At 46.0% G+C, this 22,495-nt stretch overlaps 1 protein-coding gene across 2 annotated transcripts in view; it reads left to right on the forward strand.

Annotated features, from left to right (window-relative positions):
- The window catches only part of LOC105920858 (cell migration inducing hyaluronidase 1), a 470,202-nt gene that overhangs the window by 214,005 nt on the left and 233,702 nt on the right, over positions 1-22,495 (forward strand). For both annotated transcript variants that reach the window (XM_036128814.1, XM_036128815.1), the window contains exon 10: positions 199-346. In XM_036128814.1, coding sequence (XP_035984707.1) covers positions 199-346 — 148 coding nt within the window. The remainder of the gene's footprint in view (positions 1-198; positions 347-22,495) is intronic.

Below are 22,495 nucleotides of genomic sequence, written 5' to 3' on the forward strand. Positions count from 1 at the left end.
GAGAATAATTGCAGGATTTTTTTCCACGTGTCTAAAGCTACCTCTACTGATAGAAAATGTAAATGATAGGTGTCCTCATAAGGACAAAAATAAGTTTTAAGGAAAAAATACAACCATGCAAATTGCATTGTGGGACTGTAAGTATACGCACATTTGCAATAGTACTTCAAATGATTGGTTGGCTTTTTCTTTGTTCAGGTTCAAACCCATGATGGGATACCTTTCAACCACACAGGAGATGTCATCTACAAGATCAGCAAGGACTATGGTTTTGTTTGCCTCAACAAGGACCAGATTCGTGGCCTGTGTCACAATTACAAAGTCCGGTTCCTCTGTGGAAAACTTGGTAAATTTCTCACCTCCTGTCTTTGAACATGTTTATAAAGTCAGTATTTCTTTCCACTTTTCAACAGTACTGAATGGCAAAATAAAATACCAGCTCTCCAAAGTATGGAGTACAGGTAGAGTTTGTCTTATGTATTCAGAGAAACAGTAACATATTCACAGTTCGATGGATGAATACAGGTGGCTCTAACTGGACTTAATCTTGGACCCAGATTTTGGGAACTGATGCATATGCCCTATATTATTTATTACTTGATGTGGAAGTAAAGACAACTGTCAATCAATCTTTGCTTGTGAGGAAAGGTTGTAATTTTTGCTTGGTGGTATGTTACATTTGTTTCAGAGACAGGCTCCAGTGTTTTTTTAAGATTGTTTTCTTGTTAAACAAGGAAGAGACAAAAGCAGAATTATTGCTACTCTTAGTAGTTATACTTTGGAACATCCTGGAACAGTTGGTCAGCTGACCTTACGGTCCTTGCTGGAGAGTATCAGTGAAACAAGTCCAAAAGATAAAGTGTAGCAATGCCATTGATACATTTAAAAACTAAAGAAATTTTACAATAAATTTGGTAACACACAAGGAGCCAGTGAAGAGTAGCCACAGGAGTGATGTACTCCCCTAAGTGGTTGAGTTGTTACAAGGGCTACTTGGAAAGAATAATATGATCTCAGTGTTTTTATGAAGATATGAATTTTAGCCATAGCAATAGATTATACAGAATACATGCATGTGAATGAGAGGGACCCAAGAGCGGCTGTGAAGTTACAGGGAGCAAAAATAAAGAAGGTGGAGGATCTTAAGTACGTAGTGCCATCATTTTCAGAGCAATGGTAAATGTGGAAAAGGGTGAAGAAATGTGTCAAAGTGTCAGCTGTGTTGTGTGATAGGACTATCAGTAAGAATGAAAGGAAATGTGCACAAGATGGTGGTGAGACAGTGGCACTTAGGAAGAGAGAGAAGACAGAGCTGGAGGTAGCACAAATGAAGATCTTGATATTGTCTTTGGGAGTGATGAGGAGGAATAGGATCAGGAATTAGTACATCAGAGGGACAGCTCATGTTAAATGTTTAGATGATAAAGCCAGATAGGCCAGACTGAGATGCTCTAAAAAAATAATTCAATTATGTAAAAAATAACTCCCCAGTATTTTTGAAAAGAGGGGGAGTTTGGAGATTGGCCTTAAGTTGGAAAAATGTATGGATCAAACCTGTTTTTTAATCAAAGGTTGCCTAACATAACTTTTAAACCTGAAGGATCAGACTTGTAGCAATAGTGCTATTGACAACTATGGTATTAAAACATCTTTAAGAAGGCAAGGGGAATAGGATCACTGGAGGAACCAGGTTTTTTCACCTGATCAATAAGCTTATCTAGAATTTTGAGATAAATGCTTAAACTGGTTAAGAACAGCAGAGCAAGCAGTTGAAATGGAAAGGTTATATGAAGGAGGTGATATGAGTGATCTAGTTAAATAAATTTTTTCAACAAAAAAGGACACAATTCTCAAATTTCAGGTAAATGTTCCAAGCTGAATGATTAAAGATGGAGTTTATATTGTTAAAAGAACACATAGCTTGTGACAGTGGGATGAAATACTTTCTTAGATATTAATTTTTGTTTTTAAAGTGGTCTGACAAATGTGCCATAATCTTTCAATGTGTCAAAGGACACCTGAAGCTTGTCATTCCTTCACTTGTGCTCAGCTCTACTGCAGGCCCATCTGGCAGAACAGGTGACATTATTCAGGCAGGGCTGAAGTGTCTGTTTGAGATGTGCAGGTTTCGATCAAGCCACCATGTTACATGACAACACAGAGGCTGTCTTCTGACAGTAACTTTTCAGTATTTTATTTCAGTGTTATGAGTATGCTGGCAGCGAGTTCTCCACTGCAGTACCACAGTGAAGAACTGGATCCATCCATCCATCCATTTTCTGACCCGCTTAATCCCTCATGGGGTCGCAGGGGTTGCTGGTGCCTATCTCCAGCGTTCACTGGGCGAGAGGCAGGGTACACCCTGGACAGTTCGCCAGTCTGTCGCAGAGCAACACAGACAGACAGGACAAACAACCGTTTACACACACACTCACACCTAAGGACAATTTCGAGAAGCCAATTAACCTAACAGTCATGTTTTTGGACTGTGGGAGGAAGCCGGAGTACCCAGAGAGAACCCACACATGCACAGGGAGACCATACAAACTCCATGCAGAAAGACCCTGGGTTGGATTTGAACCCAGAACCTTCTTGCTGCAAGGCAGATCCCAACTGTATATTCCTGTGTAGTGGCACGGCAGGGAGCCTCCCTGCCCCACCACGGCTTATTAGGGTTCCAAGCCCGCAGCGCAGGCGAACAGCTGTGCCGTTCATCTGCACTGTGGGCAGAGAACGCTTGTCTGTTTTTAAATTATTTATTATTATTAACAATAAAAAATTCTAGCCGTTCGTCTGCACTGTGTGCCGAGAACACTATTGTTTTTCGTCTGTTTTTAAATTATTAGGGTTCCAAGCCAGCAGCGCAGGCGATCGGCTATGCCGTTCGTCTGCTCTGTGAGCAGAGAACCCTATTGTTTTTGGTCTATTTTTCCATTATTTATTATCAGGGTTACAAGCCCGCAGTCCAGACGAATGGCTGGTCCAAGTAGCGGTGGTCAAAGTTTTCTTTGGATTTATGCAAACCAGCAGGTCATAAAGTTCACCAGAATGAACAGCTGACAACAGCTTCATCGGTAAGTGTGTCTGTCGCTGCTCCTGCAGTTGATTAATTAATTATTTCCACCTATGGCCATGTCACCCTTCAGCGTGTATTCCCTCGCTGCCAGTAACTTAGCTGATAAGCCAAACAGGGATCTCCTCGTGATTCGCTATTACGTTTTATTTAAAACTCAAAGAGTTACGCGCTAGCTCAGGGTAATTTAGCATGATGCGCTTTTTCCTTTTCTTTTTTTTTTTAGATTAAGGAAACTACATCAATAAATAAAAAAAAAATTAACTGCAGCTACAATATGGACTTGAGAACAGGTTCTAACTGGGTGAGGACAGAGAAAGGCAATTCTCAGTAAGCTTTTATGTGTCATGGTTTTCAGATGTCTTGCCCACATGCAGATATGAACGGAAAGCCAAGAACGGTTTAAACGTGTTTATTTAGAAGAAACGCAGACAACAGGGAAAAAGCTGCGAGCTAGACGGGCGAGGTCTGAACGTTGAGGCTGGTGAGACTACGTAGAGAAAGAGGAAATGACTCTAGGGAATGAACCAGATGAAATACCAGAAGCTGCGCCGCTTGCCATGTAGCTGGGCGGACCTAACCGGGAGGAGGTAATGCCGGGAACTCAGTGATCCTAACTCTGACAGTGTTTGGTTGCTAGCGGCTGGGAGGCAGCAGATGTTGCTGGCGAGGGACCCGTAACAAGCCTCGGATGACCAGAGTGACAGATGGATTAACCGGAGTACAGGGGAACCAGCAGAATCCCGGAGGGGGGGGGGGTTCAAGCCCGACTTGGTAACACCAAGGGAGTATGAGGGGAGAGCCAGAGCAAGATCTGAGCGAGGGATTCTGGAAGTTTGGTTCTTCGGACGAGACGACAAGGCAGGTGAGTGCAACCATGCACAAAACTGTGACAAAAACAAGAGAGCCAAAATTAGTCAAGGTCAGGAGACAAAAAACTCACGGAGCAGGTTACAAGTGCTTGGTCAGAGGCCACGTCGTACCACAACTGGTTTAAGGCTCTGGCGTCTTCCATCTGTCAGAGCTCTGCTTAAGAAGCCAGAGGAAGCCGCTTCCAATGAGCCGCAGGTGTGGGCCACGCCCCCCAGCCAACTAGAACCACCTGTGGAGCAGAGTAGAACAGGACAACACAGAGAACCCTGACATTATAAAGATATTTTTTATTTTTTAACAAAGTGGAGCGCGATGTGAAGTGACACTGTAGAACCAAGTTGCACTAGAACCAGCTGAGAAAGCCTCCCGTGGTTCTATGGACTCATTTTATTCAACCCAAAATCACCTGCCAGAGAGACAAGCTACAGCAGCCAAGATCACCTACAGAAATATTTAACTTTATGCAAAGTTTAATAACATTTTTCTAATTAAAGTGATAATCTTAAAAAGCAAGTTATGTTTTTTTCTGATAAACTTTGAGCAATTTTATTAAACTTTTCAAAACTTTAACATCCCATCCATCCATGGATTTTCTATACCCGCTTCTCCGCACAAGTGTGACATCAAGCACTATCTGATGGGGAAACAGGGTAATGGGGTTTTGGGGGGGGGGGGGGGGGGGGGGGCTGGCAGGTGGCTTTTCCTAGGCGGGGACACAGATTACATCCTAGACAGGTCGCCAGTCACAGGGCTAAAATATAACCGTTTTATTAGACTTCAAAAAAGTTTAATAATGCCTTTTTTTATAAACTCATGAGTTGTGATAATTAATTGCTGTGCAACAATAGGAAAAACAGACTGATTATTGTAATGTGCGATCTGTGTTAAATTAAAATATATGACGTCATCATAGTGGTCGTTATGTGTCCTGCATTGTCCATGGTTGTGGTTGGCCTTGTATGATCATAGGATTGGTTTAATTGAATGTGACAGGGAGCCGGTGGAGTTAATGTACAGGAGTGAAGTAGATGATGTAATGTTGAAGCTGCTGTCTTTGTAGAAGCTGCAGTTTATAGAGGTTTCTTGGAGGACAGGGAGGGAAGGGAGCCGAAATTATAAAGTCAAGTGGTGAGTGGACTGTGAACCAGTTTGGCAAAAGTGTGAATGAAGAACTTGATGCTGCCGAGATGAAAGTTAACCAGGTGATGATGTGGAAAGTAAAGGAGAGGATGGGAGGCTGTCCAGGATGACGCCAAGGCTCTGAAGCTGAAATGTCGGACAGATACAGGAATGGTCAATGGATATTGTACCTACTAGATTTGGTTAATGTTGACTTTGCACAATAAGCAAGTGAGGTAACTGATGTGGCATGATGTCCACAACCCGGGAATATAAGGGCTGACTTGAAAAATGTTTCAGTCAAAACTGATTTTTTTTTTTTTTGCTTTAACCCATGGTATATATGTATACATATGCACTTTTACTGTAGCTGTTTAGAGTTCAACAGTCTGATGACAATGGGGAAAAAGCTGTTGCAGAACCTGGTGGACCTGCAGCGGATGCTGCGGAACCTTTTCCCAGTGGGCAGCAGGGAGAACAGTCCATGGTGGGACTGTGAGGGGTTTCTGATGATGAACATGCAGCGTTGGGATGAAATGTCCTTAATGGAGGGGAGAGGAGCCCCGATGACCACTTCTGCTGTCCTCTCCACTCTCCTCACGTTCCTCCAGTCAGAGGTTCTGCAGCCCCCACACCACACAGAGAGACAGCTGGTCACAATGCTCTCTATCATGCTTCTGTAGAAGGTCGTGAGGATGGGCGGCGACAGGTGGGTTCTCTTCATCCTCCACAGGAAGTACCAGGGCTTCTGTGCCCTCTTCACCAGTGACGTGGTGTTCACAGACCTGCTGAGGTTGTCTGTGACGGCACCCTGAGGAATTTGGTGCTGCTGACCACCTCCACAGCTGTGCTGTTGATGAGAAGTGGAGCCTGGCAAGGCGGGTTCTTCCTGAAGTTGACGATGATATCCTTCGTTTTTTTAACGTTCAGGATCAGGCTGTTGTCTCTTTTAAAACTGAAGAAGATAAAAATAACTTTTACTGGAAAGTGACCGATATTTTTGTTCAGAAAGAGCGCAGCTGGACTTCATTTCTAAGTAGAGGTAAGACAGCGATAATTATTCATGTTTTGTTTTTGTAATGAAATGTGCATAATGTAGGTTATAGTTTTTGAATGTGTTACAAATGCGGAAATCCATCATAACTCATAAACTGTTACCAATCAAATGACAAATAATTTAGTTTTATTATTTTTTTTAACAAAGAATATTTTTTCCATGTCTCTTGGTTAATCTGACTGATGACGTCAGTGCTTCACCAGCTATAAACCCTACCACACGTCACTGATAGATAGATATATCTATCAACATCTGCATACCTTGATTCAAATGAAATTATTTTAGTCTTATTTAACACTACAAGCTACAAGGACAAGAAGAGAATATCTTGGTTGAACTTAAAATAAAAAGGTATAAGTTACGGGAAACATGTAGTTCATATATTATGGTTTGTCATGAAAAGGAGTAACAGTATTAATGGTTTAAAGGTCACTGTAAATGAAGATCATTAATTATATATATATATATATATATATATATATATATATATATATATATATATATATATATATATATATATATATATATGGGGAACAGTTCATGGTGGGGGATTGAGGGGTCTCCGATGATATGGGCTCGGGACATGCAGTGCTGGGATGAAATGTCCTTAATGGAGGGAAGAGGAGCCCCGATGATCCCTTCTGCTGTCCCGACCACTCTCCTTATTTTCCACCAGTCGGAGGCGCTGCCGCCTCCACACCACACAGAGAGACCGCTTGTCAGAATGCTCTCTATGGTACTTGTGTAGAGGGTTGTGAGGATGGGCGGGGGCAGTTGGGCTCTCCTAATCCTCTGCAGGAAGTACAAGCACTTCTGTGCCCTCCTCACCAGATGTGGTGTTCACAGACCAGGTGAGGTTGTCCGTGATGTGCACCCATTGGAATTTGGTGCTGCTAACCACCTCCACAGCTGAGCTGTTGATGAGTTTGTGTCATTGGGGGTGAACCTGGGGGTGCACTCGTGTGTCATCAGAGTAAACAGCGGGGGGCTGCGGACACAGCCCTGAGGGGAGCCCGTGCTGAGGGTGATGACATCAGAGGTGGTCTGTCAGACCCGGACCGACAGTGGTCAGGAGGTGAGGAAGTGATGAGGGGTGTGCTGAAGCCCAGATGTTCCAGTTTTTCAACCAGATGCTGTGGGATGAGGGTGTTGAACGCTGTAGTCCAGGAACATGCTCAAAGGGGGCGGTGTGTGGGCTTGGAACCCGTTAATAACTGCTTGCAGTCCCAGTTTGTATTATTATTGGCTATTATTATTGTCCGCTAAAACGTGTTGTGCGGCCCATGCGGAATTGTAAGGACTCCATTGAATCAGGTATCCAAGTACAGAATGTGCACCGCTACTCAAACTCAGAAATTCAGCCCCCTCAACATCTAGGGGGCACTATAACAAAGGACAATGCGTTTCAGATTGTAACCACCAAACTACTGCTCACACACTGAAAAACTTTATATCACTTTGTTTATTGGATGATTCTGCATCAAAAAGGGAATTGGCACACTTTTCGATCCCAGCTAGTTTTCGCGCTACATGGCTACAAAGGTTAAACCTTTCTTGTTAAATTCCATCTACATTTTTTGTGCAATCCGCACAAAACTCCATATATATCCGTGTAATGGAAAAAAAAAGTTATCGTGGCGGATTTTTGAATTTTGGAAATTAATGCTAAAATAAGTGATTGTTAGCTAGCTAGCTCTAAATGTAATTGCTGATTATTCTAAAACCATAACAGATTTTAACATGTCCTTCCTAACCCATAGTCCAAATAAGATTTTGCACGTGTCCCGCGTTTGAGGATTGTCCATCACTAGGGGGCGCTGTGATGTCAAGAAATCTACTACGCAAGAATGGCTGATCGGATTTTTACAAAACCTTCTTTATTCTCTTCTAGTCATAGCCCTGAACTAAAGTAATAAATATGGTAATGATTAAAACAAGTGGGCGGGGCCTATTTCCAAAAGTGTGAAAAACACCTTGAAAACTTCAAAAATTTACCAAAAATTTAATTTTGTGGTGTAACGGTCTTGGATTTTCAGGATGTATTCCTTGAATAAGATGTAACAATTCTGTCACTGCATGTATTGAGTTTTTTTTAAAGTTGCACACTCTGATATTTTAAAAGTTTGGAAAATGGAGAAATCAATGTATTTTCCACAAATAATGTTCAATCCCCACAACAATGGCCTCTATTTGTAAAGCACATGCAGACTAAACTTAGATTTCAGTTTGGTAAAAATCCAGGCTATTTAGACTTATTTACAAAGTTTAATTTTTTTTTCTCTCAAACGCTTTTTTCAATGGGCATTTAAAAAAATCACGTAAGTAGATAAAGCACTCTTGGACATCCATGAGTATTTTCAGAATTTTTAAGCAAACCATTGATTTTTAAATCATTTTCTTTCAATTTGACATAAAACCTTTTGTAGAGATGAATCTTTTCAGAAAATGAGGCGATGGATTTTTTGCAACTACAACTCTGACCATTCACTCATTCAGAGGATTTAACTGAAACAAAGAAGCAAAATGTGGGATGTTTTGTAGCACAGTAAATATTACTTATTAACAATAAGTAATCTGTGGTTATGTAGGACATTTTTCACACAACATCCATCCATCCATTTTCTGACCCGCTGAATCCCTCATGGGGTTGCTGGTGCCTGTCTCCAGCGTTCACTAGGTGAGAGGCGGGGACACAAGATACATTGTGTTTATATTCTGGAGATTTCAGAGGATTTTCCAATTAAGTAAATTAAAGTATGGCCCCTACTAAAAGACTTACAACTTATATATATATATATATATATATATATATATATATATATATATATATATATATATATATATGTGTGTGTGTGTGTGTGTGTATACGTGTGCACTTCTTTTACTGTTGCTGTTTAGAGTTCAACAGTCTGATGGAATAACAACGGGGAAAAAGCTGTTGCAGAACAGAACCTGGTGGACCTGCAGCGGATGTTTACTTATGTCTTTCTGATGTTTTCTACAGGCAGCTTTATTACACATGTAGAATACAATCCTGAAATTATGGCTTTGCACAGTGGCGCAGTTGGTAGCGCTGCACAGTGGCGCAGTAGCGCTGTTGCCTTGCAGCAAGAAGGTCCTGGGTTCGAGTACACCCCTGGGTCTTTCTGCATGTTTCTGCAAGTTTGCATGTTCTCCCTGTGCATGCGTGGGTTCTCTCTGGGTACTCCGGCTTCCTCCCACAGTCCAAAAACATGACTGTTAGGTTGATTGGCTTCTCCAAATTGTCCTTAGGTGTGAGTGTGTGCGTGAAAGGTTGTTTGTCCTGTTTGTCTCTCTGTGTTGCCCTGCGACAGACTGGCGACCTGTCCAGGTGAACCCCGCCTCTCGCCCAGTGAACGCTGGAGATAGGCACCAGCACCCCCGCGACCCCATGAGGGATTAAGCGGTTTGGAAAATGGATGGAATGGATGGATGTGCCACCTCAAGAGTTTTAGTGCCACATCTGGCCACCCATATGATATATGTTGTGTTATTATACAATGTTATTTAATGTTTCATAAATAACTCTCTGTCTTAAGTTTTGTCTGGTAATGATCATCTCTTAGGCTGATATCAAGACAATGGTTGAAAGGGATGAATTCGAGCACTAGCGATCTTTTAACAGCAAAACCTGCACACACATAGAATAAAGGAGTGACAACTTCTTTTCAAGTTAGAGAATTTAATAACAAAAATAAAATTAACATCCAGAGAACATCACTATGTAATGCTGTTTACCTGAATTGACACAATATTTCGATTAATAAATACTCTCTACTAGGCTAGTGAAACTTAACTAAACTACTAAGCAAAATGAAGATAAAAAGAAGCTAAGCTAAGAAACTATTTACATGCAAAAACAAACAAAAGACAAAACAAGAGTGGTTGATCATGATCAGAATAATTCAGTGAATCCTTGTTCACTGAAGATCTGATTCCAAAAAGCATGGAATAGAGTTAAAAAAAAACATTTGGCATGGGTTTCAACCTATTTACAATGCAAAGCCCAATTTAAACAGAACAATTTTTTATGAAATAATATTCTGAGGACCGGTTTGTCCTATAAAATCATTTAATTCATAATCGCTTGCCTTTGTTTATGTTATTCTACCTCCGGGTGCTAGGGGTTGCTGCAGCATCTCGGTGGATAAGAGGTCACAACATGAAGTTATCAAAATTGCCTTTACCAACATTAATATACCATATTGATGCGGGAATAAGGCTCATAACACCATCGGAGGAAGTCGAAGCAGAACAGTTACGCTTTATGCTTTAAAACGTACTCCTTTTGAAATGTCCGAAACCGGATGTTAGCAAGGCTAATAGCAGTTTGGCTAGCACGAGCTACCGGTTAGCCCTTTTGTTCTAAACACCGTGGTTTATAAAACATTTTCCAATAAACCTTTTAACTTCACCCTCAGCTTGCTGCCCAAACCTGTCCTTTCTCTCGTGTCAATTCTGTCCAGTTTTGGCCATTCACGGAAGGAGCGTTCAAGGAGGAATATGTTGGAGGGCTAGCGTTAGCTCTGCGGCAGCATGTGGGCTAACCACAGCGTGGTCGGGGTCGGAGGCCTGGTCTGAGTACGTTCTCTGACTCTGTTGCAGTCCGATTTAAGCAGACTTCCCTCGTGAGCATTCAACATGGGCTCTGCTGCTGGCTTTCAGCGGAATCTGGGGTTCTCTTCCCTGTGTGCTGAGGAGAAATTCAACAAAACTGTTTTTGGCATGCAGGATCGTTCTTCCTGCATCTGAATATGATGTTAAACAGCAGACTTAGCTTTGTATTTTGTGTGTTGTTTATCCGGATTCAGTCAGGTCCTCTGCTGAAGCAGGCAGTCCAGTCTAGCAGACCCTGGATCAAGTGTGGCTGGCGCAGCTACATTCCTTCAGATGTCCCAGCAGAGGAGGCCATATGGCCTCATGAATCACCCAGCCGCCTTCTCCTCCTTTGTCTAAAGGAGGAAGGAGGTGACGACTGGTAGCTTCGTCCTGGAGATGTGGTCTGCGAGAGAGGCTGTGAGAAGGTCTGAAGAGAAGAGTGGTCAGATGTGTGCTGTGACTTTTATCTGTAAGCAGGGGTCTCAGCAGGACCCCTGGTGGGAAAAAGGGCCGTCCAAGCCTTGAGGGTCTCATGTTGCAACCAAAGTGAAATTTCTTTGTTAAACTCTTCCACTCTCAAAATTCAATCTGAGATCAATTATTCATCATGGCATTATCATAGCATAACACACACACACACACACACACACACACACACACATATATATATATATATATATATATATATATATATATATATATATATATATATCCATCCATCCATCCATCTTCTTCCGCTTATCCGGGGTCGAGTTGCGGGGGTAGCAGCTTCAGTAGGGAGACCCAGACGTCCCTCTCCCCAGCCACTTGGGCCAGCTCCTCCGGGGGAATCTCAAGGCGTTCCCAGGCCAGCCGGGAGATATAGTCCCTCCAGCGTGTCCTGGGTCTTCCCCTGGGCCTCCTCCCGGTGGGACGTGCCCGGAACACCTCACCAGGGAGGCGTCCAGAAGGCATCCTAACCAGATGCCCAAGCCACCTCAACTGGCTCCTCTCGATGTGGGGGAGCAGCGGCTCTACTCTGAGTCCTCTCCGGATGACTGAGCTCCTTACCTTATCTCTAAGGGAGAGCCCAGACACACTATGGAGAAAACTCATTTCGGCCGCTTGTATCCGAGATCTCGTTCTTTCGGTCACGACCCAAAGCTCGTGACCATAGATGAGGGTATGAATGTAGATCGACTGGTAAATCGAGAGCTTCGCCTTTTGGCTCAGCTCTCTCTTCACCACAACGGATCGGTACAGCGCCCGCTTCACAGCAGACGCTGCACCAATCCGCCTGTCGATCTTCCGCTCCATCTTTACTTCATTCGTGAACAAGACCCCAAGATACCACCCCTGTCTGCCAATCCAGGGGAACTGCCCCCGATGTCCACGCGATGCTGCATAGCCGCGTTAACCAACACAGCCCCACAACATCCAGAACCTTAAGGTACTCAGGGCGAATCTCATCCACCCCTGGGGCCTTGCCACCGAGGAGCTTTTTAACTACCTTGGCGACCTCAGCACCAGAGATGCGAGAACCCGACCCAGAGTCCCCTGGCTAAGGAGGTCTTCGAAGTGAGGCCACCCTATCGTTCACCGGGGAGAACGCCAACGTACAGGCACCGAGATGGGGGGCAACAAGTATGACCACTCCAGCTCGGCGCCTCTCACCGGGGGAAACTCCAGAGTGGAAGAATGTTCAGCCCCTCTCGAGGAGACTGGTTCCAGAGCCAGAGCCATGCATCGAGGTGAGCCCGACTATCTCTAGTCGGAATCTCTCAACCTCGCGCACTAGCTCAGGCTCCTTCCCCACCAGAGAGGTGACATTTCACGTCCCAAGAGCAAGCTTCTGCAGCCGAAGATCAGAACGCCAAGGTCCCCGCCCTCTACGGCCACCCGTTATACGATGCACCCGACCCCTTTGGCCCCTCCAACAGGTGGTGAGCCCATTGGAAGGGGGGCCCATGTTTCCTCTTCGGGCTGAGCCCAGCCGGGCTCCATGGGCAAAAGCCCAGTCAGTGGGGCCCCACTCTGGAGCCAGAGTGTGTGTATATATATATATATATATATATATATATATATATATATATATATATATATATATTAGGGCTGGGCAAGTTAACGCGTTAATTTCACGTTAACTCATTAGACTATTAACGGCGATATTTTCTTTAACACGCATTAACGCATGTTGCTCACATGCTTTTATTTTGTGAAGGTCTGTTGCTGCGGTGTAGGCGTTTGAATCAGAACAGTAGGTGGCGATAATGCGCCAATAACCTCGCTGTCAGCCAAACCTCGGATTCAGAGTAAGAAAGGTCCTGGCCGGAAAAAAACAAAGCAGCCGACATGCGGAAGGCGGTGTTTCCCTGCTTAGGCGAGGCGGTGAGTTGGCGAACGGAACAAGTTTTGTGCGGAGCGGAGCGGGGGGGGTCTGCTTAGACGCCGTCGGTGAAGTCGCTTCGCGTTTCAAAGTATCCATGTGTTTTTGCCTGTTTTTCCCTGCCATTCACGCGAGAAAGCAACAACAAAAAACCGTGTGTCAACGTCAAATAAACGCAAGCAACACAAGCATATCGAGTTAGCAAGCATTTCAGTTTAAAGTTCTTCCAGCATCGAATATGACAGAAACAAGTTAGTTGTAACCACTGCCAAGTTAAACTTTGGTATTGAACATAAAATGGTAATGCTGCTCCCTGCTGTTACCTCAGAAATTGCCTGTTTTTGGTAGATTTTTTCCCCATAAAGAGAATTCCCTGTCAGTGACATTAAGCTTTAATTTATTATTATTGCTATTTTTTGTTTTACATGTTTAAGTTGAGCTTTACACTAAATATGTGTTACTGATAAGTGCTACAAATGTTGCAACACTTTTGTTCATATGGCAGCAGAACATTAAAATAAAAGTGCTCTTTACACTACTTTTGAATTCATTCTTGGAGTTTGTAAATACAATGCGATTAATCGCGATTAATCAGGGCGATTAATCGCGATTAAATATTTTAATCGTTTCCCAGCCCTAATATATATATATATATATATATATATATATATATATATATATATATATATATATATAGAGAGAGAGAGAGAGAGAGAGAGAGAGAGATAGAGAGAGAGAGAGAGAGAGATAATTAAATTAAATTTTATTTATATAGTGCCAATTCATGAAACATGTTATTTTAAGGCACTTTACAAAGTCAAGTTCAATCAGATTATACAGATTGGTAAAAAAATGCCTATATAATGGAATTGGTTGATTGCATCAAAGTCTTGACAAGTAGCATAGAGCTACAGGAATAGTAGTCTGCATTGTCCATGGCTTTGCAGTTCTTGTATGGTTTTGTAATTGGTTAAAGCCGTTCGTCAGCTTGGCCTCACAGAGCTGCATATCATTGCCACAACCAACCCTTTTACTGAGGAGGGACATTTGGCCTGACAATATAAGAACATGACATTATTTTTGTAATGAAACTCTTTTGAGAATTTACATATGCAGCAATATGACATGGCTCATACAGTGATGTCATGGCACCTTTAATAGTCTATTTGTAGAAAAAAGTTGATTTGGAGGTGAGCCACACTTTAAGGATAAACGGGGCCAAGAGTAGGAAAAACTTACCTAAGAAGACGAAGGGAAACAACATCACTGGGGAAGCCAGATGAGAGACCTTAGTATATACCTTCTGCCACTTTTTAATTGACGGATGATTAATGACCCTAATCATTTCCGGTCTCCCTTGATTTCCGGCCCCCCCTTTGATTTCCGGTCCCCCTCCCCATGTCCGGTCCCACTCCTGGAATCCGTACCCCTCCCCCATTTCCGGTCCCCTCCCCCACTCTAGGAATTCGAAACTGACACAGATTCAACAAATAGGATCTTCTCACCAACATGGCAATCAAAGGCGGGGCTTACCGGTCGATGTTTTTTCTGCGCAACTCCGAGACAGGCTCAAGATAAAACAACTCCGTTTATTTTTCTGCTTGACGCATGCTGTGACAAGATGATAGCAGCCCGGACGTCAACGCTGTTTCGCGACTGTCGCAACTGGAGAGATGTTTTGGGGATCAAGAAAGTGCTAGCTTTTTAGTCCCGCCCTCCTCACAACAGCCGATACCGCCCCCCCCCCCTTCAACGTTCACCACACCCATTCTCAGTATAAAAAAAACAACCGGGCAGACCGATCGGGATCTCTATGCAACTTCACTGACCAGACTTTTAGCATCTGAAACCATGAACAACTACGCGGTTGAAAGAACTACCGCTTCAACATCACCGCAGCATGGCTCTCCGGACAGCGACAAATTCTTTCCGGGACCGTACCACCCTCCTTCACCCTCGCCAACCCCTGAATCATCTCACGAAAGCGACAGCGAGAGTCTCCTCACATCGCTGCAGAGGCGTATTGACGACCGGGCCAATGCCCCCGGAGGTGTGCAAATACGGCCCGAGTACTTTGTTTTACAGGATGAGAATTCCACGCTTCCAACCACACTTTCAGCCAGGCTTCCAGCCATGCCGTCTCTGTCAGAGACCCAGGAGGAAGATTCACAAGTGCTGAATCTTCCACCCTCCCCGGACTGTTCTCAGTCTGAGTACTCACAGCTCCAGGACTCGCAACTTCCCTCCGGCCAAGGAGATCCAGCCTCCCCAGACCCTTCTCAACCCGAGGATACGCAGCTTCCATCCAGCCAAGCAGAGACTGTCACCGGAGCGGATGAATACGACGGGTGGATTCGCTTCGGCTTCATCAAAGCTGTAAAAACTGTGGTGCATCATCTTCTGTACAATGCCATCGAAAAGTACATGCATGATAAGTGGAACGGATGTAGCACGGGCCGTCCTAGTTTGAGAGACCCTGAACGTTGGGAGCATCTTGAGGATGGGTTGTTTGAAAGCAATTACTATCATGTAATGCCTGTGCTTTGTAACGCACGTTTCATCGATGCCATTCAACAGTTTCTAGCCGCTCGCAACATCCATAAAGACAACGGCACAGTCAGCGCAGTTGCACAAGCTTACTTGTACGAATTGACGCTGGTCAAGCAGGTGTATGACCCTATCAATAAGGTGTTTGATCAGGTGATTCAAGAAAGCTCTGAATTCAGAGATCAGCTTCTAGCCGCCTCGCAGTACTGGAGGGGATGCTGAAAACCAGTGCATGCATGTTTTCTCATATCTTTCTTTAATATATATTATATGAGTCTTCTCTACAATGAGCTTGTGATATATGAAATAAGTGTTTTTTACAATGAGTTTGTGAAATATTAAAGTAGTGTTTTCTACAATTACCTTTTGATATATGAAATGATTGTTGTTTACAATAAGTTTGTGATATAATAAACAGATGTAATTTCTTTCCTCACTCCGTATGTTAATAAAAAATATATAAAACCCAACCACATTCTTTCTACACTTTTCTTTCAAATAGAAAAAAAAATCTGTTACAGCCATGGCGTGGGAAGTAAAATGGCACCACTCGTCATTCTCGTAAATGTAACAGTGTTTTGAAACTCCAAATGGCTAGGAGCACCATGTATTTGTTATATGTTAAGCAGCAAACTTGCAGGCTGTACCCTGTCTTTCTGAGTTACCACCCTTAGATTTTTCGCCCCACCAGGCAAAATGGTCTAGTGGAAATTACTCACGGGCTGGTGAACAAGAAAACTGAGTTGTAAGTAATCTGTGTCCATCTACCTCTAGTTTTGAGTTTCAATCTAAATTTGTGCCATTCTTGAATTGAGGTTGAAGAGAAATTCTTTTTAAATGGCCCCTGGAAATAGTTTAGGCACTCCTGCCTTGGCTGGTTGCCTACTAGGTAATCCCGTGGAGGCTGTGTGGACAACTGAGATAACATCCGCAGATATTATTATTATCACAACACATGGCAAGGCAAGGCAAGGCAAATTTATTTATATAGCACAATTCAGTACAAAGACAATCCAAAGTGCTTTACATGATTAAAATATAGCAAAATAAAGCAGAATACAAGCAAGTAGGAATAAAATGTAGATAGAAAATAGAACAAAAAAGTGGTGATTCAGTTAACTAGTGTTAAGATATTTTTCTGGGATGAACCCGGACACAGCACGCACACACAGAGTCAGTTCTTATGAGTGAGTTTTATTGAATGGTGTGGAAGATGGATGATGAGACCAGAGTCTTTCAACAGACGGAGGTGTAGGGTGTAGAAGCTGGCCGGCAGGAGGCGTGTGGAGAGACTGACCGGGAGGAACTCTGGAGCCGTGGACTTGAGAGCAGAACGTCTGAGCCGTGCAGTGGAGAGCTGAACATCAGAGCCGTGTACTGGAGAGCAGAACGTCTGAGCTGTGCAGTGGAAAGCTGAACATCAGAGCCGTGCATTGGAGAGCAGAACGTCTGAGCCGAGCACCGGAGAGCTGAACGTCTGAGCCGTGCACCGGAGAGCTGAACGTCTGCGCCGTGTTCTGGAGAAAACAAACTGACGGAAAGTCTATGGGCTGACTGTAACAAAAACCAGGTTGAAAGGAGTCTTCAGGCTGACGGTAACAAACGGAGCTGACAAGAATACTGGCAAAGACTGAGCGGGAGTGAACGCTATGGACCGGCGACGGGAACAGAAAGAGGTGAGTCTTATAAAGCGGTGGAAACAGGTGATGGCAGATCAGGGTTAATTGCTGCCTGACAGGTGACGGGGAGTTAAGGCTAATTAGTGTCTGGAGCAGAGCGAGGGAGGGCTGAGTGAATTGCACACTAAAGGCAGACAAAAACCTAAACCATGACAGTACCCCCCCCCCCCCCCCCCTCAAGGCCGGACACCGGACGGCCCAGAACCTCCCACCCAGGGTGGGTGGAGGGGGTTCTAGGATGGCGGGCAAGAGTCGAACAACCTCAGAACACAAGGAAAACAAAAGCCTAGGAGAAATACAGGGAGTACTAAGGCTAGAGACCACGGGGAACCAAGGAGCTAAAGAACACGGGGGAACCAAGGAGCTAGAGAACACGGGGAACCAAGGAGCTAGAGAACACTGATGTGCCAAAGCACAACCAGGGCGCGGCACATCAGGGAAAGGCACGAACGCTTGACTGCGCCGGGGGAAAGAGTGAGGGCTTGACAGCGCCGGGCGCAACACACCGCCAAAGGGAAGGAACGGGCGCACGAAACGCCAAAAGGGAAGGATCGGGCATATGGAAACGCCAAAAGGGAAGGATCGGGCGTATGGAAACGCCAAAAGGGAAGAACGGGCGTACTTAACGCCAAAGGGAAGGATCGGGCGTATGAAAACGCCAAGGATCGGGCGTATGAAAACGCCAAGGATCGGGCGTATGAAAACGCCAAGGAACGGACGTATGGAAACGCCAAGGAACGGGCGTATGGAAACGCCAAGGAACGGGCGTATGGAAACGCCAAGGGGAAGGAACGGGCGTACGACAACGCCAGAGGGAAGAACAGGCGTACGACAACGCCAGAGGGAAGAACAGGCGTACGACAACGCCAGAGGGAAGGAACGGGCGTACTTAACGCCAAAGGGAAGAACAGGCGTACGACAACGCCAGAGGGAAGAACAGGCGTACGACAACGCCAGAGGGAAACCCGCCGGGGCGTGAGGGAAACACCGGGGCTTGGGGAAAAACGCCGGGGCGCAAGGAAGGAGATTGCCGGGGCGCAAAGGGAACGCTGGGGCACAAGGGAAACAGGAATATTTAAAACACCAGGGAACAAAAATGGAGGGCGTACTAACACGCCGGGGAACCGAGAAAAGAGGGCGTCCTAACACGCCGGGCAACCGAGAAAAGAGGGCGTCCTAACACGCCGGGCAACCGAGAATCAGAGGGCGTCCTAACACGCCGGGGGAACCGAGAATCAGAGGGCGTCCTAACACGCCGGGGAACCGAGAATCAGAGGGCGTCCTAACACGCCGGGAACCTAGAAACCCAAGACAGAAGGCGTTCTAACATGCCAGAGGACCAAGAAGTCTAAATGCCAGGAACTAGAGGGTGTTCTAACACGGCAGGGAACCAAGAACAAAGGGTGAGCTAGGCAGCGACAGGCCAGGCGCGCCAGAGGGCACAGACAGCGACTTAAGCACCGGAGGGCTCTGGCGGCGACCTGCGTGCACTGGGTAGCGACAGGTTGGCGCACCAGAGGGCTCAGCCGGCGACATAGGAGCGCCGGAGGGCTCTGGCGGCCACCTGCATGCGCAGGGTAGCGACAGTCTGGCGCACCAGAGGGCTTAACCGACGACATGGGAGCGCCGGAGGGCTCTGGTGGCGACCTGCATGCACCTAAACAGGGGAACAACATGAACTAGAGAGCTAGGGGAACAAAACAGAGACACTAGGGCAAGACAGAACAAAACAACTACGGAAGGGAACTAAACTAACCTAAACAGGGCAAAAACATACATAGAAAACAGGAGAAGGGTGTAGGGACCTAGAAAGCGCAGGGACCTTAGAGAGCGCAGGGACCTTTAAGAGCGCTGGACTCCATCCAACGCAGGAACCCATACAGCGCAGGAACCCAGATGGCGCAGGACCCCAGACACCTAAATACTAAGGGGGAAAAAAATAAAGACAAACAAAACTTAATAAAGAAAAAACAAATACAGAACAAGACTAAAACTACAGGGCTAGGACAGAAACTACAGGGGCTAGACTGGAATTACGGGGGCTAGACAGGGACTATAGGGCTGACGAAGCTACAGGGCTAAAACCGGATCTACAAACAAATCAAAACACGACTGACAACTAGGAAAGGAACCAAACGCTAAAGCAAAGCTATGAAACGGAACAGAACAGGGAGTCTAAGGTAAAAAAAACTGGAACTAAAAAACAAAACTCAGAAGACTAAAGGCGAACCTAGAACACTAAATCAGGGCTATGGCTAAAACAAGAAGACGGAGAACAAAAACCCGAACTAGCTGACTAAAAAAAACCAAAAACTAGAATGTTAAAGAAAAACCCGATTGACTAGAATAACCTGGGACACAAAAACCCGGACAAAAACAACAAAATAAAACACAATACTCAAAGCAACATAAATCCCAAAAAATCCTAAGTAAACCAAAAAACTAAGGTTGAGCCAAAACAAAAGAACAGAAGGCGGAAATAATTCTTCTAAAACAATAAAAAATATACAAAAAGACTAGAAACTAAAGCAGAACCAGAACACAACAAAACCAAACCTGAATAACTTTAAGAAATCTAAGGAACGTTAAGTAATTAAAAAAATAACTCAAAAACCAGGACCCAAAAATAACTTAAAACAAAACAGAAACCAGGACGTGCTGGACAGCAAAGTCTCTGTATGCTGGGCAGCGGCAAAAATCAACGCTGGGCAGCGACGACGAGGAGCGCCGTCTTTAACGGCTGCGCAGCGTAGGAGGCGGAACTTGCGAAAGGCGAACCAGAAAACAGAGTCAGAAGCGGGGCGTCGCGGATGCGACCCCGGCAGACAAACCGGAAGCGTGACGTTGCAATCCAGCGACCATGGCGAGACAAAAACAGAGGCAAGGCGTCGCCGCACGGCGACCCAGGCAAGATGAACCGGAGGCGGGGTGTCGCCACACGGCGACCCCGGCGAGATGAACCGGAGGCGAGGCAGATCCTACCAGCTTCTACACCAGGCTCTGTGCGTGCTCGGGTTCATCCCTTGGCCGGTCCATAATGTTAAGATATTTTTCTGGGATGAACCCGGACACAGCACGCACACACAGAGTCAGTTCTTATGAGTGAGTTTTATTGAATGGTGTGGAAGATGGATGATGAGACCAGAGTCTTTCAACAGACGGAGGTGTAGGGTGTAGAAGCTGGCCGGCAGGAGGCGTGTGGAGAGACTGACCGGGAGGAACTCTGGAGCCGTGGACTTGAGAGCAGAACCTCTGAGCCGAACACTGGAGAGCAGAGCATCCGAGCCGAGCACTGGAGAGCAAAACATCTGAGCCGAGCTCTGGAGAGCAGAACGTCTGAACCGTGCAGTGGAGAGCTGAACATCAGAGCCGTGCAGTGGAGAGCAGAACGTCTGAACCGTGCAGTGGAGAGCAGAACGTCAGAGCTGTGCACTGGAGAGCTGAACATCAGAGCCGTGCACTGGAGAGCAGAACGTCTGAGCCGTGCAGTGGAAAGCTGAACATCAGAGCCGTGCATTGGAGAGCAGAACGTCTGATCCGAGCACCGGAGAGCTGAACGTCTGAGCCGTGCACCGGAGAGCTGAACGTCTGAGCCGTGCACCGGAGAGCTGAACGTCTGCGCCGTGTTCTGGAGAAAACAAACTGACGGAAAGTCTATGGGCTGACTGTAACAAAAACCAGGTTGAAAGGAGTCTTCAGGCTGACGGTAACAAACGGAGCTGACAAGAATACTGGCAAAGACCGAGCGGGAGTGAACGCTATGGACCGGCGACGGGAACAGAAAGAGGTGAGTCTTATAAAGCGGTGGAAACAGGTGATGGCAGATCAGGGTTAATTGCTGCCTGACAGGTGACGGGGAGTTAAGGCTAATTAGTGTCTGGAGCAGAGCGAGGGAGGGCTGAGTGAATTGCACACTAAAGGCAGACAAAAACCTAAACCATGACAGTACCCCCCCCCCCCCCCCCCCTCAAGGCCGGACACCATAAAAGTTATGAACAGAATCGGTGACAAAGGGCAGCCTTGGCGGAGTCCAACTATCACCGGAAACGAGTCCGACTTACTGCCGGCAATGCGGACCAGACTCTGACACCGGTCGTACAGAGACCTGACAGCCCTTATTAAAGGGTCCGGTACTCCATACTCCTGGAGTACCCCCCACAGGATCCCCCGGGGGACACGGTCGAATGCCTTCTCCAGATCCACAAAGCACATGTAGACTGGTTGGGCAAACTCCCATGCCCCCTCAAGAATCCTGCTGAGGGTATAGAGCTGGTCCAGTGTTCCACGGCCAGGACGAAAACCACACTGCTCTTCCTGAATCCGAGATTCGACTATCCGACGGACCCTCCTTTCCAGAACCCCTGAATAGACCTTACCAGGGAGGCTTAAGAGTGTGATTCCTCTGTAGTTGGAACACACCCTCCGTTCCCCTTTTTTAAATAGGGGGACCACCACCCCAGTCTGCCAATCCAGGGGAACTGCCCCCGATGTCCACGCAATGTTGCAGAGCCGCATTAACCAACACAGCCCCACAACATCCAGAGCCTTAAGGTACTCAGGGCGAATCTCATCCACCCCCGGAGCCTTGCCACCGAGGAGCTTTTTAACAACCTCGGCAACCTCAGCACCAGAGATGGGAGAACCCGACCCAGAGTCCTCAGGCTCTGCTTCCTCAATGGAAGACGTGTTGGTGGGATTAAGGAGGTCTTCGAAGTACTCCGCCCACCGACGCACGACGTCCCGAGTCGAGGTCAGCAGCACACCACCCCCACTGTAAACAGTGTTGGTACTGCACTGCTTCCCCCTCCTGAGACGCCGGATGGTGGACCAGAATCGCTTCGAAGCCGTACGGAAGTCTTTCTCCATGGCCTCTCCGAACTCTTCCCACGCCCGAGTTTTTGCCTCGGCGACCAGCCGAGCCGCCTGCCGCTTCGACTGCCGGTACACATCAGCTGCTTCCGGAGTCCCACAGGCCAAAAAAGCCCGATAGGACTCCTTCTTCAGCTTGACGGCTTCCCTCACCGCTGGTGTCCACCAGCGGGTTTGAGGGTTGCCGCCACGACATGCACCGACAACCTTGCGGCCACAGCTCCGACTAGCCGCCTCAGCAATAGAGGCGTGGAACATGGTCCATTCAGACTCAATGTCCCCCGCCTCCCTCG

Source organism: Fundulus heteroclitus, unplaced genomic scaffold (assembly GCF_011125445.2).
Source record: "Fundulus heteroclitus isolate FHET01 unplaced genomic scaffold, MU-UCD_Fhet_4.1 scaffold_121, whole genome shotgun sequence".
Classification (NCBI taxonomy): domain Eukaryota; kingdom Metazoa; phylum Chordata; class Actinopteri; order Cyprinodontiformes; family Fundulidae; genus Fundulus; species Fundulus heteroclitus.